General features: G+C 39.0%; 3 protein-coding genes across 11 annotated transcripts in view; all 3 read left to right on the forward strand.

Moving 5' to 3' along the window:
- Positions 1-1,364, forward strand: part of LOC109961103 (phosphoglycerate mutase 1-like) — a 4,178-nt gene extending 2,814 nt beyond the window's left edge. The window contains 2 exon segments of the mRNA XM_020601701.1: positions 1-17; positions 162-1,364. The exon segment at positions 1-17 is cut by the window's left edge and continues 55 nt beyond it. Coding sequence (XP_020457357.1) covers positions 1-17; positions 162-331 — 187 coding nt within the window. The 3' untranslated portion in view covers positions 332-1,364.
- A 764-nt stretch (positions 1,365-2,128) lies between these two features.
- slf2 (SMC5-SMC6 complex localization factor 2) lies at positions 2,129-12,939 on the forward strand. 5 transcript variants are annotated; one of them, XM_020601700.1, is made up of 21 exons: positions 2,129-2,289; positions 2,988-3,022; positions 3,509-4,053; positions 4,177-4,380; positions 5,030-5,075; positions 5,804-7,146; positions 7,302-7,381; positions 7,478-7,591; positions 7,701-7,868; positions 7,968-8,073; positions 8,163-8,250; positions 8,351-8,492; positions 8,616-8,703; positions 8,839-9,015; positions 9,236-9,330; positions 9,434-9,521; positions 9,687-9,809; positions 9,992-10,069; positions 10,201-10,287; positions 11,211-11,279; positions 11,451-12,939. In XM_020601700.1, the coding sequence occupies exons 3-21, from the start codon at positions 3,574-3,576 to the stop codon at positions 11,892-11,894; spliced, it is 4,020 nt and encodes a 1,339-aa protein (XP_020457356.1). In that variant the 5' UTR covers positions 2,129-2,289; positions 2,988-3,022; positions 3,509-3,573; the 3' UTR covers positions 11,895-12,939. The 5 variants fall into 5 exon arrangements, with proteins under 5 accessions (XP_020457356.1, XP_020457355.1, XP_020457352.1 ...); XM_020601699.1 differs by having other exon boundaries at positions 5,807-7,146; positions 7,299-7,381; XM_020601696.1 differs by having other exon boundaries at positions 7,299-7,381; positions 11,451-11,952.
- Positions 12,940-13,570: 631 nt separating this feature from the next.
- washc2c (WASH complex subunit 2C) lies at positions 13,571-24,828 on the forward strand. Of its 5 annotated transcripts, none has more exons than XM_020601636.1 (31): positions 13,571-13,765; positions 14,846-14,989; positions 15,162-15,326; positions 15,459-15,527; positions 15,672-15,845; positions 15,961-16,054; positions 16,140-16,201; positions 16,296-16,352; positions 16,440-16,544; positions 16,696-16,780; positions 17,004-17,063; positions 17,190-17,311; positions 17,428-17,518; positions 17,602-17,655; positions 17,740-17,934; positions 18,013-18,167; positions 18,289-18,399; positions 18,830-18,922; positions 19,765-19,866; positions 19,973-20,080; positions 20,172-20,338; positions 20,441-20,573; positions 20,849-21,271; positions 21,382-21,510; positions 21,629-21,754; positions 21,858-21,926; positions 22,138-22,197; positions 22,669-22,896; positions 23,004-23,705; positions 23,813-23,984; positions 24,115-24,828. In XM_020601636.1, exons 2-31 carry the CDS (start codon positions 14,846-14,848, stop codon positions 24,258-24,260), a joined length of 4,401 nt encoding a protein of 1,466 aa, XP_020457292.1. In that variant the 5' UTR covers positions 13,571-13,765; the 3' UTR covers positions 24,261-24,828. The 5 variants fall into 5 exon arrangements, with proteins under 5 accessions (XP_020457292.1, XP_020457294.1, XP_020457293.1 ...); XM_020601638.1 differs by having other exon boundaries at positions 21,629-21,730; XM_020601637.1 differs by having other exon boundaries at positions 20,441-20,564.
- The last annotated feature ends 67 nt before the right edge of the window (positions 24,829-24,895 follow it).

Raw genomic sequence — 24,895 nt, forward strand, 5'->3', positions numbered from 1 at the left:
TGTAAAACATCTGGAGGGTTAGTGGCACTACAGAATTTAAATGCAAAGCTTCAGTTAGTACCCTGTAGGAAAACCTCACTGGTCTTTATAAAATGCTCAGTGAGCATATAAAAAGTATGAACAGTGACAGCGTTCTGTTTTTTTTGTGCTGCCACCTGCAGGAATGTCGGATGAAGCCATCATGGAGCTGAACCTGCCCACAGGCATCCCCATCCTGTATGAGCTCGACAAGAACCTGAAGCCTGTGAAGCCGATGCAGTTCCTCGGGGATGAGGAGACTGTACGCAAAGCCATGGAGGCCGTGGCTGCTCAGGGAAAGGCTAAGAAGTAAAGCAACAGAAAAGCTCTCTTCTCTGTATGATGGTATTGGTCTTCTAACAACCGGCCTCAGATTAGTGTTTTGCCTAGTTCCAAATTTATTTTCATATTGTAATAATTGATGCGTGCAACCACGCTTTACTTGCACAGTACTGGGATAGTATGATGAACAACTGGGATATTTTAGGAGCATGGGAGCTACATCCTATAAGAAATGGTCAAAAATTGCAGTTGAACCGAAATGGGTATTGTACAGAGAGAGGCAGTTCCATATCTGTGTGCTGGAATATTTAAATAATAGAACTTTTAATAATGTAACACTGCAGTTTAAAACTGATAATATAGTTTTTATTTGAGAAAGAAAGTTGTTGAGCTGTGATGTCCTAGGCTGGGATGTTGAATGTCAGTATCAGCTGTAATTAGCCCAATTAGAGAAAATATCCTGAAATCCGAGCTGGGACCATGGTCAGTTATAAGAATGTGGGATGTGTTTTGATTGTATACACACATTTAAGATTGACAAAAGAATATAGAGTGGGGGATGAGTGAAGACATCTTTGGAGACATGATATTGTATGTCTGTATGAAGTACTGTTTTTCAAATGCTCTGATTGCAGTAAGGATGTATGTGTGTCTGATAATACTGACTTCATCATTATCTGCCCAGGACCTGACTTTTTGGATATTTGTATGAATGGTATTTGCACAGCATCTGTGGGCGCTGCTGCTGTCTGAATTCTGTTTTTCTTTTCATGTTTCATCAAGTTTGAATGATGCTGAACACTATACAGCGCTATCAGCATTGCACCGTTGTGTGATAAATACATTGTTACTTTGTTTGGCCACCTCTGGTCTGTCTTTGCGTCTTAGTGTCATAGTATTTGTGCATCCAGCTCTTATTCCTGACATAAATGCTTACAGCATTATGAAAATGTACTCTGAAAGCTCTGATGTAATAAATCTGCAGCTTAATTATAAGTAATAATGCAAATAGTCATGTGTTTAAAAATATCCTTGCTTCTTGTCCCTTTTTGACTTTAGGTTCTGAAGCATCATAAGTATTTATATATTTTAACAGATGGATCCAAAATAATGAACATTTACATGTAGGAATAGGCATATGCATTGCAGAATAGCAAATATCAGTTTACACAGCAGAAACGCCTTGTAATTACAGGTGTAACTAATAAAGTGGCTGGTGAATGTATATATGACACTTCAATAGAAATAGATGCACAGTTTTGTTGAATATTAGCTCATATATGCATTAAAGGAAATAAGGTTGTAGATAAACTAGCTGAAAGTTGAGAACAGAAGCAGAATTTGTTATTCATCTAAAAAAATTGCACAATTGCAAGAAATCTGGGATAACAAGAGCAAAGGTAAATTAAATAATCTGTCTGAATCTGCAGCAATACATATTGAAGTTATTTTTTTCTAATCTAAAATGAAGATGTACAGACTCGCTACACTATTCATCACTGATAAATAATTTCAGATGAATGTACAAGTTGCAAGTGTAAGGACATACAGTATTTGAAGCATATTGAGAGGTTGTAGGAGATTTGATAGTGAAAGAGAGAGACTTAAGAACAGGGTGATAGCATGAAGGGCTTTTTGGAGATAGGAGAAAAACAAGCACAAGTACAAAGGGCTGTAGGTTTTATTAATATTTAAAGGAAGAAGGTCTAATCAGAACCAAAGTGAGTAATGATGTGGACATTGTAATGAAGTAAACATTCCGGTACAGTAGGTGGCGATATGTAGCTTCAACGTGTTTGTAGCCCTACATTAAAATTAAATGATAATAATAATAAAGAAGACTTCAAGTTCCATAATTCTTTTCGTGCAATATTGGAGGATACGGTCAGGCGGGAGAAGATTATTAGCCTTGGATGTCTGAGTCGCTATTTGTGCTGCATGTGCAATTCACAAAATGAGAAAAGCGACAGAAAATCAACTCAACACTCAGTAAGAAAACCGACGAACTTTGTTTGCACTCCATTGCTACGTTGTAAGCGCGTTAAATAGCTAGCTAAACCGCACACTTCCTGAAACGCCTTGCTAATATTCAGTATTATTTGAAATTAAAGTTATCCAGGCACAGTGAGTAAACGCTGATATCTGCCTGGGAGATGAAAGGTGCAGATATCACAGTTATACTGTTAGCGAGGTTGTTTGTTGTGAAAGCGAGACTAACACTATGTAACAGAAGATGTCACCTAACAACACTGGCTAGCGTTAGCTAACACTAACGTTCAGTATTGTTTTGTTTGCTAGCATACTTTGTTTCCTTTGTATTACTTTGTCAACATTGCTTTTGTGATTTTTGGATTCTGAATACTGCAGCTATACTGCATACAGCAACAATATAAGCAATACTACAATCTTAAAGCAGCATACAAGTTAAATTTAGCTAGAGCTTTAAATCATTTCCTAATGGATTCGAGTTTTCGTAGCATTCTGTGATTGGTAGAAAGCGGAAAGGTGTTTTCTTTTTGTTGGTTGTAAGTTAGTAGGGCAGCTCTGCTAGTTTTGGGTGGTCTTGACGCTTCTCTGGCATCTTCTAATTTAAACGTATAATAACGCACCACTTAGTTGCATTATTGTCGTCTTGGTTACAAAAGTAACTGAACATGACCAGTTCTGCCTCTCTGGCTTTCTTACAGGACGCTTGCAGAATACATCTTCCCGAAGAGTAAAGGTGGGCCTAAATGTCAGAACCTGCATTAGGGAGTTAACGATGTAGCGTTATTTAGCAAAATTTACATCATGATGTATGGTACACTTTAATTGAATGTGTAACTGTAGCGTACTAAAGGAGGGAGCAAAAGGGTCTGATAGGCAATCCGCTTTTAAACAAACCGAAAATACAACAGCCCTGTTGTGAAGCCTCTCGTGGTCATTGTTGTAATGTTATGGGTTTTTTTTTTTTTTACTGTTTGGAGAGGTGTTTGATTAACTTTTGTTGTAGTTTAGTAGGGAGATGTTTGTGATGCTGTTGAATTGAACTGAACAGATATACAGTAAAATGATGTGTGAGCATGTACTGGTACAGACAGGTATCATGGGCCCTGGCTAGCTGACAAATAACATGTTCAACCCTCTTCACATTAAAGCATTCAGTGGTCCCATATATTTACGGAGACTTTAGACCGTAATGTGTTTTCTTGGTTCATCTGTGTTTTAGCAAAGGACTTCCCACTGCAGCAGCGCTCCTAACTACATTTCACATCTTTTCACCTGGAGACTCCAATGAAGCGCTCTGAAGTCCCTAACCGGCTTTCTTACCCACCACCCAAGAGAGCGTTTCCACTTCAGAGCCCTGAGCTGTGTTACAGGGACAAACTGGGTCCACCTCAGCATCCTCTTCACCCCCTGGGACCAGTGCATTCATTAGGATTTGTTCCAAGCAGCCCAGCTAGCATTGGAGCCCCAACAAATAGGTGCCATCACACTGGACTAGGTCCTCCACAGCACTCTGTTCAAGCCCCAAAGGCTTACTGCTCCTCACCATTTGTTCCGTTCAGTCCAAGTAACATTGGCACCTCAACTAATAGGCCACAGCCCTCAACTCCCAGTATTTTTCATCAGGCATCACCTCAATTCATGAAGGATTTAAGCAACCACTCATTGTCCCCCCACATCAAGAGAGTTCAAGTGACTGAATCCAAGGTCACTTTGTCTCACCCAGGAAGTAAAACTGTGACTGCGAAAAGTCAAGAAAAAAATAAGGTATTCATTTTTGTAAAATATAGTGTTGTTGAAACCTAGTTTTGTTAGAATGTGCATTATTACCCAAGCTAAAGAAGTAATGTAAGGCTAAATTGTGGTGGCTCTTAACATTTTTTCCGTTAGGCTCAATCCAGTGATGTGCAGCAGCACAGAGCCCCTGTGATCCCATCACTCAATAGCAGAGCAGCCCAAGAAGTTTATCCACCCTCAGAGTCAGCACACTTGTGGACCCCGCTAGGCTGCCAGCTTTCTCCGAGTACCCAGTCTTCTGATAGGGGTAGTGGTTCCAGTGTACCTATCCCACACAGCCACATAGCCCCTTGCCAGGTACAGTTTCTTCTCTGTTTAATAGCACGTCCAGTTAAAGGTATAGTCAGCAATTATAGTAAAAGAATGCTAGTTCGTGCCATTGGCAGTAGAGTTTTTATAACAAAGAGATTATAATGGAGAATATAATGAGACTGAATTGCAGTTTTGTTTCACCAGATTATTCAGTTTGTCATCACTTTAACGTTAGCTGTTTTCTATTTGGAAGATGTTATTTTGTTCCTAACCAGTCAGTAGGTTGTAGTCCACTTGTCCATCAACACAGAAGCTGCAGTAGCACTTGCTTGGAACAGTTAATGTAATGTTTATATTAATAAAGAAATATGACAGTTTCAGTCTTTATTTCTTTAAGTATACTTGTAACATGTGAGGGATATCCAAGTCAAGTGTCATTTTTGGCTCAATCCGAGTCCTTTAATATTGGGTATCTGCCAATAACAATAAATTAACCTAAATACTACCTTCCAGAGTTTGAAGCTTTGGTGCTACCTTGGCCTTTGTCACCTGTGAGAAGTCACTGTATTTATTCTGCAGGATGGTTTCTTTTCAGCTGCCTTAAGCTGTTTTGCATAGTAGCACTATCATTTCCGCTGAAAATTCAGTAAAGGAAGCCTGTCACATAAGAGTCACATTTTGTTTTCGTTTTTAGGGCCAACAACATAAACGGGCATCTTCAAGTGAAAAGTCAATTCCAGGTAATATTGTTAATTATTCAACTATGTCCTTTATAAAGAAATTTGTTAAAGTAATATGAAGTCTATATGTCAGTACACATTCTATTGATTTTTTTTTTAAGTCATTTTTCTACAGTTTAGATTCAATCAGCTGTCCATTTTCCTTCTTGTTCACTTCTTACTCAAAGCTTCAGTCTGTAATCTCGTTGGTACTTTAATGGTTCTCATCTTGTAGCTTTTATAGTTGAACTGTTTGATGCTACTGTATATATCAGGGCTGCAACTAATGATTATTTTCACTATTAACTGATCTGCTTAGTATATTCTCAGTTAATTGTTTTCACTATAAAACACCAAAAATGGTGAGAAATGTTAATTTACTATCACATTTTCACTATGAAACACCAAAAATGGTGAGAAATGTTAATTGACTATCACACAGGACAGTGAAAAGCAGTACATTCTTTGATTTGAAAACCTAGAACCATCAAATGGTTGTTTCCGTAAAAATGTTCTAATGATTATCAGAGTAGTTTCCAGTTAATTTTCTATTGACTGATTAATCGGGTCATTGCAATTCTGACAGATTCTGCTTTTGGTAACAGATTGTAGCCTGTGGGTAATTATCTGATTAACGCATTCAGATTTTACATGGTAGCAAGGTAAATTCTTGTCAACATTGACACTGGTGGACAGTGATAAACACAGAATATTGGTTAAAAATAAAATTTGTCTTTTTCTGTCACCAGCAGTGGAACTGAATTGCTTATCTAAGAAGAGGCCCAGGGATTTTGAGGACAATGAAGACAATGCCAAGAAACTGTGTTTTCAGGGTGCAAACTCTGGCAAAGCAAAGGCACCTAAGCCCACTGGTGGCAACTTAATCAGCACTTCACCCAAGACCACAGAGAGCCATCTGTGCACAGAGTCAGCATTTGGCCAAGCAACAAGCTTGGAACCATCATCCACCATTAAATCGTCTCAGTCATTCTGCACATCACTGTCACCCAAACCTATAAAGGAAAGACCGCCAATGGGGGCAAAGCAGGCCTATATAAAGTCCAGTGAAACTCATATTGTGCAGTTAGTGTCATCTTCAAAACCCTGTGAAGAAAGAATGAGGAGAAGAAGTGAGGACAGTGATAAAAGGGGTAAATCAAACCCTTTATCCCCTGAAGCTCCCCAGAAAGAGACTAGTAGTTTACCTCATGTTCGGTTAGGCAGCAGTCACTCTGGGCATACTCACCATAGTACCTCAGCCTTACCAGACAAGACCTTGAGCAGAGGTAATGGTGTGGTAGAACGAAATAAAACTGCCCGCCCACGAAGATCTGTAGTCATACCTGATAATGCAGATGAGCTCTTTACCCCTGACCCTGTAACCTATGTAGTCAGCCCTCCACATAAGACTACAAAGTCAAAGATAGATAGAGCAACAATCAAATTACCCACCTCAGAGAAAAGTTGCTCATCCAGCACTGCAAACAGCTCTAGTAACCCAGTTACTGGATCCTTGTGTCACAAAACTCAGAACTCCACAGATTCTGGTTCTGCTCATGCAGGGGACACCAAAGTGTCTTTCTCAGCACATAATCCACAAATCTTAATGCCAACTGTATGTTTACAGCGGGTAAAACCTGAAAACATAAAACACCTTTGTTCTAAAGATGGGGAACTCAAAAACAGTCGCTTCACTTCTTCAGGCAGGCATGTTACAGAAGAGAGTGATAAATCTAGTGAGAAACAAACATCTTTCATTGTTGGGGAGGAGAGTTTATGTCCTTTAGACACTAACACTACTGCATCAAAACAGACTTCACCATCCTCTTTTTCTAAGTCTTCACCACTGGAGAGGCTGCCAAGTGAAGGGAGCAGAAAGCATGTGAATGAAGAGGATTCCACAGATGTGGAGCTTGGCCTAAACTTTGAGTTAGATTTGGATCTAAGCCAGAGCTCACATAGCAGCGAGGATGAGCAGCTGCTTTCATTTCAGGAGATGATGGCACGTGTCACCAAGCCTCCTGGTACACCAGAGAAGGGAGCCTTCTCAGAGCCTAGTACACCTGGACATCACAGCTGCCAGTTAAAAACTGTAAGCTCTTCATTGTTTGTCTTTATTGTACATAAGATTATGAATATAACATGATGACCGTGCCAAGCTAAAGAACCAGTAAAACTCTCAAACTGTTTTTTTGTTTTGTTTGTTTTTTTTGGATTTTAAATGTCATCTGTTGTTTTCCACAGCAGCCTTTGCCGTCCACCACAAACTCAGGCATTTACAAGAACAACCTTGATCAGATGCTGAAGGAAATAAACATGAGTAAAAAGTACATTATTCAGAAAATGCTAACCCCTGTTACCTATTTGAGCTACAGTAGCTGCTCATGAGAGGAGTTAATTTTCTCAACATTTTTATTCATCAGAGCTAAAGAGTTTGAGACACGGCTTCTAACTGCATGTCAAGAAGACCTGTTGAGAATAGCTGAGTATGAGGAGTCAGAAGAGAACCAAGAGGAGGGCATCTCCACAGAACAACAGTAAGACATGTAGAAGTACACTGTTCCATTGTACTTGTGACTGGGACACAGTCCATGCACAGTTATTAAATGTAATATGCATTTTTTTTTTTTTTTTTTTTTATCCCAGGGAATTCCTGCAGCGTTACACACTGATGTCCAATGCAATCAGAGAAGTGGCTCCAGGAGAAGTGGTGTTCAACCTGGGGAAATTTGGCCAGATCTTCAATAAAGATACACTGCAGCTCAGGAATTGCATGGTCAATCCACAGGGGGCAGCACAGAAAACACTTCTTTGGTGAGCTGTTGGAGTGTGTACACGCACATGAAGTTTCAGAGTACTGTCTCTTGACTAAATTAATCTAATCTTTCTTTATCTACTTCCCCTGTTTATCAGGTCCAGTCCTGTTCAGTTGAGATTGCATGTGAATATCGGTTTGATCCAGGAAGCTTATAACTGCTACTCACCCTGTCCAGCTCAGGTTACCCGTTTCTTTTTCAAGGTGGGCCTCTCACACAACTCTGTTACATTAATAGTGAGTTTTGGCCAAACGTCTGGATATTGGCAGTAATTTTTTGTTGATCTTGTCAGATGATGTCAGTTCATCGTGAGAGGTTGGTATCCAAAAACTTGCTACAGGCCCTCTGTGACATTGCCTACACTGCTGCTTATCAGAGAGGTTACTATATTTTTTTACCTCTACAGACGTTTGGCATTTCCTCACTATAAGTTGTTTATACAGATTAATGTATGATTTTACTGTGTGCGTACCTCTTCAGCAAAAAAAGGAAGCCAGAAGTTTAAAGTGTGGGTGCCAAGTTTGGCTGATGTGACACTGGTCCTGATGAATATGGGAGTACCATTTGTTGCTCTCTTCCCTCTTGAGAATCTGCAGCCTTCATTCACAGAGGGAGATTTGCTGTAAGTAGCGTTTCTGTCTGAAGCATCGCTTGCTTATTTTGTTCCCTTTTATTTAAAACCATATTAGAATTGTTTTTTACATTTCCTTAATTTCATGTAGTTGAACTTGTGTGTTTTGTGTAGAGAGGATGACTATAGGAAAATTGAAAGTCCCTCCAGTAACACGGAACAGAGCACTTTCCCTGAACACAACTATAATAACGTCTTGAAGGTGAGATGTGATAGGAAACAGATGTCTGATAGGAACAATTTATGCTTGTGTTTGGCAAAGTTTGTCAGAGAAAGCAAAGCTTCATCATTCATATCTTTCATTGCTTGGTTGCTTCTCTTGTGTTCTTCTTTGTAGTACATGGCTTATAGTATGAACCTCTGTCCATGGGCGTACAGTGACGATGAGCTGCTATTGCTGCTAACTATGGTGGGAAGAATTAGCTTGGACACTCACCTCATCCTCCAGTCCGGTGAAGACCTGCACCCTGTACAGCATAAAGTTATTGACAGCATCAGGGACTGGGACACCATGGTCAGTGCACGCATGCATCTGATTCTTTGATTTGCAGAAATTTCAGAGGGATTGTGAGAATCACAGATTACATTACCATTAGAGTACACATTTGTTTTTGCTGTTTTATTTGACATTTTACTCATATCAGTAATTATTAAAATCTGCATTATAGTCTTGTTGCCACTTGTGAAATTATTTACCCGGCTAATTTGTTACTGTTTATTTAAACTGTCTAAAGCTGCCCAGAATCTGTCTGGCCCTCACTGATTTGACAGATGACCACCACAACATGTGCCTGCTAGTTCAACGGCTGCCTGACAACAAACGTGGAAAGCAAGTTTTGTTTTTCTTTTTTCTCTCTGGTCTGCTTACCTCCATTTTTTAGACGTTATTTAGCACAACATTTTGTGTTCATTTGTGTTGTTTGTTTGTATAGGCAGCTGCGCCGACATCTGAGCCTGTCCATGATCTCGAAGCTCTTGGATGGAAATTGCACTTACAGACCTATAGAAAAAGAGTTTCAGGTAATGTGTTTCAGTGTAACCTATACCTGGATAATTTTCTTTAGGTGCCAGCACTTCAAATTAGTACAGTGGTGTTGTTTTTTTGTTTATTAAATGAATATTGCACTTTAAAGAATGTCTTTGGTAATCTGTAGTTCTTCCTGTCTTTTTCTGCATGGTACTCAGCTCTCTAATCTTAGGCCGTATCTGCCCCGTATGCAACCATCCACCCTTCTTCGTGGTTTGCTGAGCTCCTCCAGCAGGAGTCAGAAAGATAAAGAGGAGGACACGGCCACCCTTGACCAACAGGTGAGCATATAGTTTACCATGAGCTTCAAAATGTTACATTTTAAAATGTGCATGTTTTGTTTTTCATGCCTAGTTGTCTTATTGTGTGGAAATAAAAGAATCATAGGATTTTAACTACTCCTTATTCTGAATGAATTAGACATGATTTTGTGCATTTGCTTTCCATTTATTATGTGTCCCAGGCATACTACCTCTGCTATAGCCTTCTGACCTTGGCAAATGAAGCCTCAAATTTTTACTTCTTCTCAGCTCATCAGAAGGTAGAGCCTGTCCTATGGTCTTTATTTATTTATTGTTCTATTTGGCAGATGTTTTGTGGAGTTTTACATGTTTTAGTATGGTGCTATATATTTGTGTGTTAATGTAGACTTTCCGTTTTTCTGGCTCTCAGGGGCAGCTGCTGTTACTGTGCTCTGAGTTGGAAACACATGTTAAGTGTGACATCAGAGAGAGTGAGAAATGTCTTTACAGGAGCAAAGTGAGTATAGTTTCAAAAGGAACTTCAATCATTTGTGAGTATTTTCATACATCATGAGAATAAATAAATAGCAAAAATCTATGATAACTGAGTCAAATAAAGTGCAGTTCTTGATGAGATGAAGCGAAAGAAGCCTCAAAATATCATAATTATTAGGTCCTTAAGTATGAGTGTGGCATTCCCCAGCACCTCTACATGCCTGATAAACCAGCTGAAGTGGACCTACCTGTCATTCCACCTGCCAGAGTATCTCTCTCTATTCAAATCAGTTTATCAAGGATTTTATTATGTCTGCTACAGCGCAAGGTCAGTTCACATAGTGTGTGTTTTTTAGGAGTCTTTTTGATGTCTGTCACTAACCTGTCTCATACAAAAGACTTCCATACGTGTGTGAGATGTGGGTCTTTTTTATATAATTATTTAAACTTCAACACATTAAGTAAACAAGTGTTGTCTAGTGCATTTCTGCTGTCAGTCAGCCTGGTGAGGACCAACTTCCACTACACGGAGTAAAGGGATGGAATGCTTCAGTAGCTATCTGCCACTCGCATCTCATTTTTAGAGTGAATTCCCATTCAGCGTAGCAGGTTGCTGCAACACTTGCTACTTGTTTTCCAATATGAAGAGAACTGTGCTTCAGCAGAAAGGCATAGCTGTGAGGATGGGTGAAATGAGTGCCAAAATAAAGTCTTAACATCAAAGTTTGTACTTTGCATGGATGATGTTGGACTGAATGTTATTTGATCAGTGCATCAGTCCAAGTAGGTAAACCTACATTTGAAGAGCTGGAACCAGTGGAGCTTTGGCATTTTTACTTAAACTATGATTTACTTCAATACCTGTGAGAATCATGGCCTCAGATTTATTTATTAGTGTGAATGTGTAAAATGGCTGACTGTGTGAGCCTTTGTGTTCTCCCTCAGGTAAAGGACCTGGTGGCCAGGATCTCCACAAAGTGGCAGATGCTCCTTCAGAGGACCAGGCCTCTACATGTACAGTAGTCACACACTCTCTTATATGAATCTTTTTTTAAGAAGATTTCTTTAAAAATGTGTCATTCTAAAACATGAACAATGGATTCTTATAACAGGTTCAGTTCAAGACTATTCCATTAGAAAACGATTGTATAATTCTCACTTGCATTGCTATATTTCCTCACTTAGGATAAGCTATATGATTATTGGCAGCCTCTGCCTGAGGATACACCGATCAACAGCCAAGAAGAGCAGGAGATGGACAGCAGTGATGATGGAGAGGACACTTTGATGGAAGGAGATGAACAAGAGGAAGAATCCAGTGGTGCTGAAGATGATGAAGCCAAAAAGGTCACTGACGATGAGGAGCGGCTCGAGGCAGAAGAGGACATGATGCAAGATGGAAAGCTAGGAGAAAATGACGGCGACAGTTCAGTGGATGACTCAAATGAAACCAAAGAGGCGATGGATCAAGGGCCTAGGGAGTTGAACCAAGATATGCCAGAGACAGAGCCTCAAGTGCACAAGGAGGCTGGTAACACAGAGTGCATTCAGGTGAACACTGAAAATACGGTTGACATGAGAACAACTACTCACCATAACCAGATAGCAGCATATGATTTGGTGTCATAGTTCTTGTTTTCAGGGCTTTAAATGCTGTTGCCTTAATAATAAACTCAGTTTGCACTAATTGCCTGTCATGCCCTACCCCTAAGCTCAATTTTCAGTACAAATTTTAATTATTTATGAATAAAACCATTTTGGATGAGAGGCCTTATCTAATTTTTGGTTAATACAGCTAAAGAAATAAAATATACTTTTAATGTGTCTTTTTTTGAAAAATAACTTTCTGTCCAAATTGCTCTTTATGGTACCACTGTTTTTGGTCATTCTGTTCTGTGCAATAAGTAAAAATATGGATAGCACATATGTGTCACATAATGCAGTTAACTGCCTACAGTGACCTGTTTATTTGGGGTGCGAAACATTTGCATCCTGTTTGTCATTTATATTCATTTGTTAAAATTTTGGAATTTCTCATAAGTCATTTGTGTCTGTGCGCTCCTCAGCCAGCCTGAATAACTGAAAAGCTGATTGTGCTGTACTACATGTATGGTTTTATGCTACAAAGACCCAAATAGTTTTCCCATTACATGAGAATAACTGACTCATGTTTCCCTGGATCCCAATGGAATATCTGCATTTACATGGTGTGTTGACAAGGACTGGGCTATGATACAAACTCATGAACAATGGCTTCATTTAGTTAAAGCAAAATTTGCTTTTCAGAATCTTATGCAATATGTTTCCATTAAGTTAGCTTAAAACCATTAGGTTTTCTGCAGTTTTGTTACTTACATTAACTATTCAACTGCTGTAGGGTTTTTTCCCAGCAGAGCAGACATGTTAGGAAAATCACAGGCCTTACTAGTAGCCTTACTGAATGCTCCGTTTCATTCTCATTTTGTCAGAGTAAAGCCTTGCCAGGCTGACCACATAAACAACACCATAATGCTGAAACTGAGGCAACTATATTGAATTCAACTATCATTTTGTTATTTACACCTGTGCTTTTCCTACCCTGGTTTCAAAAAGGCTTTTTACATTTACTTTGTAAATAATTCCCATGCACATATTTTTGTTGACTTGTTATATTTTTACTGTTGAATATATGCATTTTTGTAAAATGTCCTTTTCAGGAAAAACATTTTTTAATACTTTTTTTTTTTACAGCTGTCAAATACAGAAAGTAAATTTTGACAGAATTGTTTGTTGTCTTTGTAAATCAGACAAATTGTATTCAACCAATTTACACTTTACCATTTTAAGAATACACTCACCAGCCACTTTATTAGGTACAACTGTATGTAATTCAGTGCAACACTTGTGCTTTAACATTTGTGTTGATGAAGCTCAAAATGTTAGTTTTCGGTGAAATTGTCATAAATGTATAAGTTCAATTATATGTTTATTATTGAGGCCATAGTTAAAGGCGGTGTTGTACTGGATTGCATTATATTTAGACGTGTCTATATTTTTTGTCCTCCCTAGCTACATACTGTACATGAGAGGTTCAGAATGTTAGGAACAAAATACGCCTAGCTTTTGAAATAGCTAAAGAGGAGTAGCTCTCAATGTTAAAGTAACTTTTGATTTCAAATGTTTAAATAGAACAGTATAAATATAACAAATCGTTCTTAGGCCCAGATAGGAGTGTGTGAATTTGGTAATCAATGACTAAAATAGAAAACAGCTTTGTTTTTCATCACAGTAGCATCAGGTTGTTTTTAGCTATAAGAATTAGCTTGCGTTGCTGTTTTGTTCGACTCCGCCCCACTTTCACTGAGTTGCTAGGCAACGATAGTCAGGTGATTGTCTGCAGACAGAACATGGCTGACCTGTCAGAGGACAAGTGAGGGAAAGGCCAGATTTAGTATAATCGATCTTATTATTTACGGCGTTTCTGACCACAGTTGACCGTCGTGAACAGCAGTCAACCAGAGGTAAGCATGAGAGTGCTTAAATTTGGGGATATATTACTCTATATTGCTTGGAGCTGCTGAAACTAACGTTATTGTTGGCTAGCTAAGTTGAGCTAACTGCTGGCTAAACAGTCCCGCTCTTCTTTTACAGAAGTAAATGTGTTTGAATGTGAAAGCCAGTTGGAGGAAATAACGTTTTGGCAATATCAAGTGTACGCAACAGGTTGTCTTACGCAAATAATTAACGTTATTGCCCAAACTAGATTGTTGCATCGCAAGTGTAGCAGTGAAGCTACGTAAATTAAAGGGAAGCTAATATTAAAAGTTATAATGGAATTTATCTTTGGGTATTTCACCGCCTCTGGAAACCAAAGTTATTATATACCTACACAAAGATAGCCATTGCATGTGCAGGAAGTCTGAGGATGTAACGTAACGTTTTGGATTTATCTTGTCATCAATTAGTTTTGGACCTAGTCTATTGGGATTGAATCTGACTGTGTGGGCTCACATAGGTTTTTATTGAGGTATTATGTCAAAGTGAGAAGAATGCATTAATATTGCTACTATCTCAGAGGACAAATGCCTTTCGGATTTATGGACACTGGCATACACAATAACATGAACACACCACACATGCATATACATCGGCATAAATGGTCTTTGTGCTCAGTTTGTTTTACAGAAGCGTTTGTGCGGAAAGAGAGCTGTAGCTGTATGAGTTGTTGATTTGGTGGAAGGCCTGAGGAATGCCACAATCCTGTCGCAGAACTTACTTTTTGTATTAACTATTGATAGAGCTGATGCAGGTTATGAAGAGTATGAGGCAATAAAGAGCTTTGAAAATTTTCTAGCAGATAAAGTGTGACCATTACACTTTATGGTTTGACCTTTGGCAGTAATGTAACAATTTTGCAGAAGACAGCCTGTTGCAGGTAAAGGTTGCTTAAGTTGTTCTTTTACATTCAGTCTCTCAACTGTTTAAATTAGACAGAGACAGGTTCTAATAGGAAAATTAAAATAAGAGTGATTAATGATCTGTTAATTAGTTATTTAAAAGGTCTTCTGAATGATTCATTCCATTACTAATGATCTGACTAGATGAGTGAGGTGCCAGGGGGAATGGCAAATGGCCCAAGCAGGAGTGAACACTTAAAGAAAGATGCTCAAATTTGGGAGAGACCCTGGACTCTTGAAGAGATGCGACAGAGCAGTGCCAATTGGTCCTTGGCAGCTGACTCAGGGGTAAGAAATGGCTAAAAAGACAGTAATTGATCGTCATATTTTCTCAAATAATTAAAGAAACACTTTATAAATCTGATTAGTTGACAGGATTATGAAATGTGTTCTGCTTTAGTATAATAAAGGAAACCATGCAACTGTTGCTGTGTCAATAACCTTTTTTTTTCCCCTACAGCTCTTCTTGTTCCTCCAAGACTTCTCCCATAAAATGTTGTCAAAGACGCATGAGATTGAAAAGCAGTTGGACAGTCTGATCCGTGACGTCAAGGCCACAGACAGCTGCTTGCACTCTGTCTTTAATGACTTTCTCATGCTCTCCAATACACAGTTTATAGAAAATGTAATGTATATCATTGAAACATTTGATTGTACTTTATGTTTACATGTTATACTTGAACTGTGACATTTCACTTATGGTAAAGTTTTGCAACCTGTGTGGTAACAAAGAAATCCTGCACATGTTCTGCTGCAGAGAGTATATGATGAAGATGTAGAAGAAACTATACCCAAGGCTGATGCTTTGGAGAAGCAGCCAGAGCAGGTATATGAAATTATTTATTCCTGCTCGTAACATTGCCTATACATTTCAGTACTACTATTTTCAGGATAATATGGCCACAGCACCCACATGTCTTGCACTGCCATGTGACTAGCCCTGTGACTGTCATCTGTATTTTCCCTTAAGGAGAAGACTCGAGAGCAGAAAGAGGCAGAATTGATCCCTAAGATGCAGGAAGCTGTGAGTTATGGTCTGAAAGTGCTGGAGTCAGCCTTTGAGCATCTGGACATCAAAGCAGGAAACTCTGACTCAGAGGATGAGGAGGTCGCTGACAGAATGGAAGCCATCTTAGAGCCCAAGGTGTGCTTTCAATCTTGAATCAGTAAAGAGAATTACAACAATTACTATAAAAATGTATGTGCTGATCTAAATTTACATGATTGCACTGTAGCTTGTGCGTCTCCTCATCTTTTAGGATCTTTATGTGGACAGGCCACTTCCATATCTGATTGGTTCCCGGGCCTTCATGGAACAAGATGATGTTGGACTTGGTGACCTCTCAAGTGATGGTAATATACTGACGGCAGCTTCTTTAGGCACCTGTACATTAAAGCAATAATTTCTTCCATTGTATGTGTATGATTCTCTTTCCAGAAATGTCTGTTGACAGTGACAGAGACAGCGTGATTGAGAGCAAAGATGGCAAAGAAGCAGTTGTAAGACCTGTTTTGTTTTTTTTTCCAGGGTTTTTAACCCCACATTTTATACAGTAAAGTTAAAAAAAAAAAACCTCATTGCATTTGTTTATAGAATTCAGATGATGACTTTAGTCAAGAGGAGGATGAAGGTCACAATAATATTAAGAGGGTAAGCTGGATGTCTGTTTGACCAGCATATCCAACATTATATTGGAAGAGATTTACAATTTTGAACTCTTTTCCCACACTCACCTAGAAGTCATCCATGTTGAGTTATGAGGATGACGACGAGGAGGAGGATGAAGATTCTGACATATTTGGAGAATCAGACAAAGAAGATGATGATGATGATAACTCAAAGGTATGCCTTTGCTCAGTCTGCATAGAGTCAGATATACACACAAACTAAATTAAATAATCCATTAGTCTCTTTTGTTAATGTCTTCTGTCTCATCTTCTATGTTATGTCCTTTGTCCTGTAAATGTATTATTTGTGTTACAATAAAAAAAAGAATACAGGCCCATCATCTTTTGCTGATGAGCTGGCAGCTCGAATCAAAGGTGAACCAGTGAACACCCCAGAGGGAGATGGTGCATGTAAGTTTTTAAACCAGTTATCAAACAACTGGTCGTTTATCATATCATCTCACAATGAATTTTCATTTAATGTTTTTGTTCCTCTCACACTTGATAATGTCATTTAAGTAAAAGTCAAAGCATCAAAGTTTACATTTGAGATTCACACAAAGCATTTTGGAGTCCCTTCACTGCATGTGCATGTTCATGGATATTTTCTTTCTACCATGTCATGTTTTGGAAGCATTGGCATCTAAGAAGAAAGGTAAAGGCAGGAAACCACCAAAGCCTGCAAAACCACAGGGTAGGAAATGAATGAACTTTCATTCATCATCAGTATGATTCAGACTTTTTGTTTTGTTTTGCATTAGTTGTTTCCACAGCAGAACCAGTGTTTCCAGTATAATGCTGTTTATGTATACTGTAATAGCTGCTGAAGAGGACAGCGATGACATGTTTAAGCCACCCAAGATGGATGATGATGAGTTCTCCCCATTTGGTGGGAAAAGTGGCCTCTTCAGTGGAGGGAGAGGTCTATTTGATGATGATGAGGTACATTGACCTAAATGATTTTAGGTGCTCTCTCTGATTCACACTAATTTCACACTACAGAAACTCCTGACTGCAGACAGATTTTGATTTGTGCTGTATTGTCTTATGCTATTTAGGGTGATCTTTTTTCTGAGGCACAAAAACCTCCTGTGTTGGATGATAAAAAAGCACTGAATGAAAGCACAAAGAGCACAGCTCAAACTATAGGTAAGAAAACAGTATAGGTTAATAAATATCTAGGGGAAAAAGAGGACTTGCAGATTGTCACATAACTTTTCTTTTCGTCCAAGATTCTGGCAAACCTGGGAAGAAGATTCCACCGGGTGCTGTTCCAATATTCCCAGGTAGTCGCAGTTGTTTCTATGACAGCTATTATCACTTCTATCTATCTTCTTCATCATCCTCAGACATACACTTTCTCTCTACAGCTAACAGCCTGTTCAGTTCAGGGAATGACTCGGATTCACTGGAGAGCAAGGAAAATGGAACTTCATCTCCCAAGACCAACGCTGCTTCCAAACAGGTTCCAGCAGGAGCCAGTGGGGGAGGAGGTGGGCTGTTTGATGATGATGATGATGAAGATTACTTCTTCAGTGGTAAAAGCCTGAAAAAGTCTGATTCTGGTAAGTATGTGTGTTGTCAATTTAATGCTACAGTCCAAGTGCTCAGTCTCGAACCACTGTGTGTTGTGTGTTTTTCAGCTGGGATGGAGAAACCCAAACCCAAGAAGGCTATTGACCTATTTGATGAAGATGACGAGGATGGTGACATGTTCAGTGAGAAGTCTAATGTGCCAACTCCAGCTCAGAGCAAGAATGAGGTAGTGGAAGAACAAGGCAAACCACCTGACAAAAAGGTAAAGATCTACAAAAGAGTGACTCACAGTAGTAACATACATATTGTGTTTGGTATATCTATGTAGTAACTTTTTGAATTTTTGAATAGTTCCTGTGTTGGTAATTAATTGTTATATTTAGGTGCTGGCGGGGGCCGTCTCTATGTTTGGTCCAGAAACCAAAAGCTTGCTCAGTGAAGGCCTGAAAAAACGTCAGCCACCTACTAGTGAGGAGTCTTCGAAATCTGAGGAGGTCTGAATAGATAATTGTCTAACAAAATCAAATTTTGTTTTCACGTGCAAAAGGACTCCACTGTGCTGTTAGCCAGTGTATTTCATGTTTTATCTGCAGAGAAATATGTATTAGTATAATGCTATGAGGTTGTGTTTGCTCCTACAGTGATTCACAAGCTCATTTATGAGGCATGGAATCCATTAACCGCACAGACCGTGTTCCATTCAGTGTATTGATGTAGCTCCGTGTGCCATATTTGAGTGCAGTGTGAGAAAAGGGGCAAACTTGATTTAAATTTGGAGTACACTGTTGGCCTTTACTCCTGTTGACGCACTTCACATCTCTTTGCTCCACACCAATATTTTCTTTCAAGATAAACATTTCAAGTTAGAATTTGAAAAGCTGTTTATACATTTTTATATATTTTCATCTTCATTTTATGTTCCAGACTGGGCCTCCTGGAGATGTTGGGAAAGCTGCTGTCAAACAGACTCAGAAACCCCAGACCAGAGGCCTGTTCTCTGACGATGAAGATACACAAGTAATTCTCTCTTTGCTGGGATAAAAATAGTAACAGTGGGTCTCATTCACCAACCATTCTTAAGAAGAAACTTGCTTGTAAAACCTACTTACAAAGTTTTTATTAAGATTATGGCATTACGGTCTTTTAAAGTAAATAAACAGTACACTAAAAATTACAGCAAGTAATACATTTTGTTTTTAAGGTTTTAAAATGAACTTTTGCAGTGCGATTATTTGTGGTTTAGAATTAGGAACTCGTTACTTATAAACCAAACATGTTAAGGTGCATATCTCTGTTTCTAATTTCTTTCTCTCTTGGATATTTTGGCTACTGTGTAAGCATTTGGTTGTCCTCATACAGAGTTCATGAATGAGTAAGAGGATCCCATGTGTCTGCTTTGTTTTATTTTATATCCTTTACTAACGCTATTAAATGTGGAAGCTCATTCACTGTTCTCCACTTCGTAACTACTCAAGTTTTTCTTTGGTTTGGAGTTTGTTGCTCCACCATCTTTAGGTTTCATTGTAGCATTACTGGCTTTCTCAACTTAGCTTTCCGTTTTCTCTGTGCTCTCTCAGGCCTTTTTTTGGGCATTGGTGGGGTGTTAATCTATGCTAATTAGGGACGACTGGCACACGCTTTCAACTGACAAATACATGGGATTCATCGATTTAAAAACACAGGTGTGAACAATTCTGGTTTAAGAAGGTGTTCCTGAATCAGACGTAGACTTTTCTTAGGAGCTTTCTTAAGAACAGCCTACAAAGAAATGTAAGAAAACACTTAGGACGATGCTAGTGAATGAGAGCCATTGATAATATATATTTTAATTACACTACGTATGTATTTGTCTTCCACAGATATTTCCAGCCATCCCTAAGAGTCAGTCTAAACCTGAACCTACAAGTCAGAGCAAAATCGGCAAGCTCCCTTTGTCCTTATTTGATGATGAGGAAGAAGAGGTGAGGAAAAAATGATTAACATTTAATGCACTTGAACAAAATTGAATTAGGTCGGGCTTGTTTGTGCCTTGTGTACATTACATTAACGTGGTTCTTCATCTTGCAGGATCTGTTTGCATCTGCAGCTAAATCTAACTCAAAAGCTAATCAAGCTAAAGCCTCCACACCACAACCCAGTAAGACTGTCTCCAGCTCCCTCTTCAGTGATGATGAGGTAGGGCAATACAAAATGTTATATTTGGTCAATTGCCTAACAGTATGTAATTAAATACACAACTTGAAAGAAAAAAAATTTTAATCATCAGGACCAGTGGATAAGTCCCAAAAATGGTGCAACAAAGCCAGAGACCAAGACAGGAAGGATGAAACCCAGTGCCAGTGCCCCTTCCAGTCTACCCAGTGCCAACTCATCTCAAAGGAGCAGCCTCTTTAATGATGATGACGACTTGTTTGCTCCAACAAAAGAGTCAAGGTATTTGTTATTTATATTTTTTCCTTTCTTACATTAAAAGCAGATATTTTGAAATATTGTATTGCCAGGAATTCTTACCTGTCCTCCTGTTCTGTCACATAGTCTCAAGAAGCCTCAGAGAGTTGCTCTCTTGTCTGAAGATGAGGGTGATGATGATGAGGATAAAGGATCTCTCTTTGGCATCAAACCTGCTGTCAGCACTAATACTGCAGCGCAAGCTGCTAAAGTGAGTGCAGTAAGTTATTCTTTATACTTCATATTTGGCATTAAAACACAGTCTTGGTTTGAAGCTTGTCTCCAGTGAACTTATAAAGGTTCATTATGCTAGACGGCCATTTTGATCCTTAAGTTAAACAGAAAACACCAAATTAAAATGAAGTTGACTCAGTGAGTTAGGCACAAAGCTGTGATATTTAAAATTAGATATTCTAAACGTTCATTTGATGCACCGTTTAATTTGCATTGTCTCCCACATTAGGATTAAAATCATGTAATTCCTGTATTTTTCAGACACCTGCTGTGTCCAGTCAGCTGTTCTCCCAGACAGAAAAATCAGAGAATGTTGCAGTTTCTAGGACAGTATCGAAGAACAAGCCTTCAGTCCCGGAGAAGCCATCAGCAAAGACCCCTGAGCTACTCCCATCATCACCAGAGAATAGTGAAAGTAAAAAGAAGCCTGCTGGAGCTGTCAGTCTCTTTGGAGGCATTAATATTGTTGCCAGCAAGCAGACAAAGAGCCCTTTGGATGAAGATGACAATGATGACAGCTTCATCTCTAAGGACAGCCCACCACCAAATGTTATGAAGGCAGAGAAGAAGGAGGAGAAAGTCAAATCAAACACTGTTAGCCTTTTTGATGATGAGGAGGAAGATGACTCAGATTGGAAAGATCCAATATTCACACCTGAATCTACAGCCAGAAACACACTAAAGGTTTGAATGATTTACATTAAACTGATTCAGTTACATTGGTATACCATATTTCCTGTAGTCATGGTATTAAAATATCTTTCTTTTTGTTTATTTTTTTTATTTGTTTACAGCCCACAGAAGCGCGGCCAAGGACAAAGAGCACAGGTGTGTTTCAGGATGAGGAGCTGCTTTTCAGTCAGATGCAGCAGAAGGACAATGACCCAGATGTTGACCTCTTTGCCACCTCAGGGAAAGCTGTGGTATTAGCTATTATTTGATTATCTGTTTCTTTTCTCTTTAGAAGAAATGCACTTTCCTCTACTGCATACTGTGCTGATATCTAACTAGATGGTAAGCAGATGTGACTTTACTTTTTAGAGCTCCAAAGTCAACTCTGTGAAGCCAGCAGCACAAGTCCTGTTTGCAGATGATGATGAGGATGACCTCTTCACATCGATCAAGCCAAAAGCTCCTCCTCCGGTAGCAATTTGGGGGGGCGGCTTTGTATGTTACAGCAGAACAAGATGCAGCTGTGCAAATCATTCAAATTTCAGCTCAACATGAGAAATGTAATCTTGTTTTTTTCCTGTTTAATTTTTATTACCAGAAAGTAGCAGAGAAACCCAGCAAACCTAATGACAGATCACCACTAACAAGTCCAGAATCAGTGATTAAGGTGAGTCTGTTGGAAGCATACATATACCTATGTGGTCATGTGCTTATGATTTAGGAATTATTTTTGCTGTTTTTATACTTTCTGTTGTGATGAACACATCTAACGTATTATTTACTGTCTGTTGAAACATGGTGGTGTTTCTACAATGAATTAAAAAAACAAATGCCTTTATTGAGTAAAATTCTGATCCTGCTGTAATCTGACCACACAGAAACCTGCAGCAAGCCCTGTAAAAGCTAAAGATTCCTCATCAAGGATTGGGATACTTCAAGTAACATTTTTTTGTTTTTTACTGAATCAAACGTCTTCATTCTTGACATTTCACTTCGATTCCTCCTGAGGAAAGACTGTTCCCACTTACATGTTTTCTCTTTTAAGGCTTCTTCTGTCTGGGCTTTTTCACATTCCACCTTCAAAACTTGGCTATGATTTGGCAGCATCAATATCAAAATGCAGATAATTTTCTGATTGGCTTGACTTTTTTTTTTTTTTGAACTGGAAGAATGTTCTTGCACTTTCTTTCAGTTTCACTAGATGTTGCTCATGCATCTTGTACTTGCCTCATTTCCATCCACAGCCCTGGTTTCTCATTCTCTTCTGAATGATCTGTTGCTTCTAACCACACTGAAAAGTGTCATAGAACAGACAGGTGCTGAAAATGTGTAGTTCTGAGGCATACAAACATATGTAGGATATTTTACTTAAGAAGTCTATTTAGGGTATCTGTTCTTTTCACGTTTAGGCAAATCTGATGATCAACCCTGCTGCGTTGCTCCCTGGTGCTGTCCCCAGTATACCAGGAGCTGTAAGTGTACTCCCTGGCATGACTCCGAGTTCTTCTTCTGGGGTGTCCAGCTCCAGTCTGAGCCCCACCAGTGCTACAAGTCCTGTAGGAGCCCAGCCAGGCCATGAGGGAGGAGTGAGTTTTGACACCCCAGCCCAGGTTACAACACTGCAGAGTGCACACAAGGTGGGCTTTTGGTTTCTGGAATATTATGTCTAAAACCATTTTAAGTGTTTTTCAGTTTCTTGGATTTGTGACATATTATTGTGAGTGCAAATCTTCTGTCACTATAGAGTCGTGCCAAAGGTTCTGGACATCGGAGACCCCAGTCCAGAGCTGCGAGGCAGCAAGCTGTCCAAAGATCTGTGGAGGTTAGGGAAGAGACCTTGGGTGGAGATGTTCCTGGGCTGCCTAGTTTAGTCTTACCTCCATCAGAGAAGTCCAGCCAGATGCAATCTAGTCCGACACTACTTAACTCAGCTGCACCCACAGCCTTGCCTGTTTCCTCGCCTACTCAACCCACGCCTTCAGAAATCTCCCCCAGACCTTCTGTACTGACACTGCCACTATCCACAGACGCTGGAAAGAAAGACCCTACCAAGGACAGTCTTAGTACCAGAGTGCTGCCATCTTCTGATAGGGAAGATCTGTTTGGATCTGATGTTCTGTTTGGGGCAACCTCAGTCTCTAACACACTCTCCACCAGACAGACTACCAAGATTACACAACCTCAGGCCAGTAGTGGGGTGGGGCTAAAGAAAGACAAAGACAAAAGCACACCCCCATCCATTTTTGATGACAACACTGATGACCTTTTTCAAAGGGTGAAGCCAAAATCAAATACTAAGAAAGCTAAGGCCTCACCCTTTTTGGAAGAAGAAGAAGAACATGATGAGGACATCTTTGGAGTGAGCAACAGGTCCACCCCCTCATCTACAAGTAGTAAAGAAATCAAGAACAGCAGTAGTTTTTTTTCAAAGCAGGATATCTTTGAGGTACCTTTATTTTACACTAATGGTTATACTGTCAAGTTTATCTGTGCCATCATAAGAATATGTTTTAGCTCTTTTTTTTTTTACTGGCTGAATTTCTGCATTCTCAGGATGAAGTAGCCGTTGTGCCTAAAGTTCACAAGAAGCACAAAGAGAAGACCATTGATGCCAGCTTGTTTGATGATGATGTAGACATTTTTGCAGACCTGACAGACACTTTAAAACCAAAACAGAAGTCAAAGACAAAGGGAGAAACCAAATCAATATTTGATGATGACATGGGTAAGTAATAATAAAATGCATGCAGGTAGTTGTGTTTTTACTCTACCCTCTTGACACTGTCCTGTGCTGTACCTTTTTTAAAAGTGTCCTGTTTAACTACATATGGTGTCCACCTCTCTGTTCTTTAAAGATGACATCTTCTCACCAAACACGGTAAAACCAGTGGCAAAGGCTCCCCATAAATCCAAGAAAACACCACCGTCCCAGGAGACCACTACAGCAGCAGATTCAAGCAACATATTTGATGATCCACTGAATGCTCTTGGTGGGACCTGAACTGTTGTTCTGAGTAGCCAGATTTATACTATTGTGGATTTTGTCATTCGAATTGCTGAAAGATTGGAGATCGGATACAATGTTGAGTATTTATTCATATAAACTCATATAAATACTATGGGTTTTTTTTTTTTTTTTTTTTTTTTTTTTTGCAAAAGAAGACTCACGAGAATGATTCTGTTCAGCTTCTTATGGCATTTCCAAAATCATCCTGGCATCAGATTGTATTATATAGCAGTTATTAAATACTGTAAATCTTTATTATACATGATAGCACTTTATAAGCATACCATATGCTTAGCCTCGAAGCCTGCAGAAATTGACAGTTAATAGTTTTGTTTGTTTTGAAGAAGTCTATCCTTTGGCTTTGCCATGTTGAGATTCCATGTCTTTAAGGTTTGTGCTGTAATCATGGTTATGAGAAATGAATCTGTTTACTGACTGTCCTTGGCATTTTGACAATGTTTTTATTAATAAGAAATTCATCCATTTCTTAACTTTGGCTGTGACAACAAAAGAAATTCCTTTTTAATAACTAAAAATAATCATATTTTATGCTGCCTGAAAATTGTGTGTTTATTTCTGGTTCACTTATTTCCATGTGTCTGGTTTGTGTAGGCTTAAGTATTGATTAG

This window comes from Monopterus albus, unplaced genomic scaffold (assembly GCF_001952655.1).
Source record: "Monopterus albus unplaced genomic scaffold, M_albus_1.0 scaffold52.1, whole genome shotgun sequence".
Classification (NCBI taxonomy): domain Eukaryota; kingdom Metazoa; phylum Chordata; class Actinopteri; order Synbranchiformes; family Synbranchidae; genus Monopterus; species Monopterus albus.

Coding starts and splice junctions, on each gene's coding strand:
- slf2 (XM_020601696.1), top strand. CDS start 3,574: ATGAAGCGCTCTGAAGTCCCTAACCGGCTTTCTTACCCACCACCCAAG. Junction 4,381..5,029: donor GCCACATAGCCCCTTGCCAG/GTACAGTTTCTT, acceptor TTTCGTTTTTAG/GGCCAACAACATAAACGGGC. Junction 8,493..8,615: donor TTCACAGAGGGAGATTTGCT/GTAAGTAGCGTT, acceptor TGTTTTGTGTAG/AGAGGATGACTATAGGAAAA.
- washc2c (XM_020601636.1), top strand. CDS start 14,846: ATGAGTGAGGTGCCAGGGGGAATGGCAAATGGCCCAAGCAGGAGTGAA. Junction 16,545..16,695: donor ATGATGATGATAACTCAAAG/GTATGCCTTTGC, acceptor AATAAAAAAAAG/AATACAGGCCCATCATCTTT. Junction 21,927..22,137: donor GTCCAGAATCAGTGATTAAG/GTGAGTCTGTTG, acceptor CTGACCACACAG/AAACCTGCAGCAAGCCCTGT.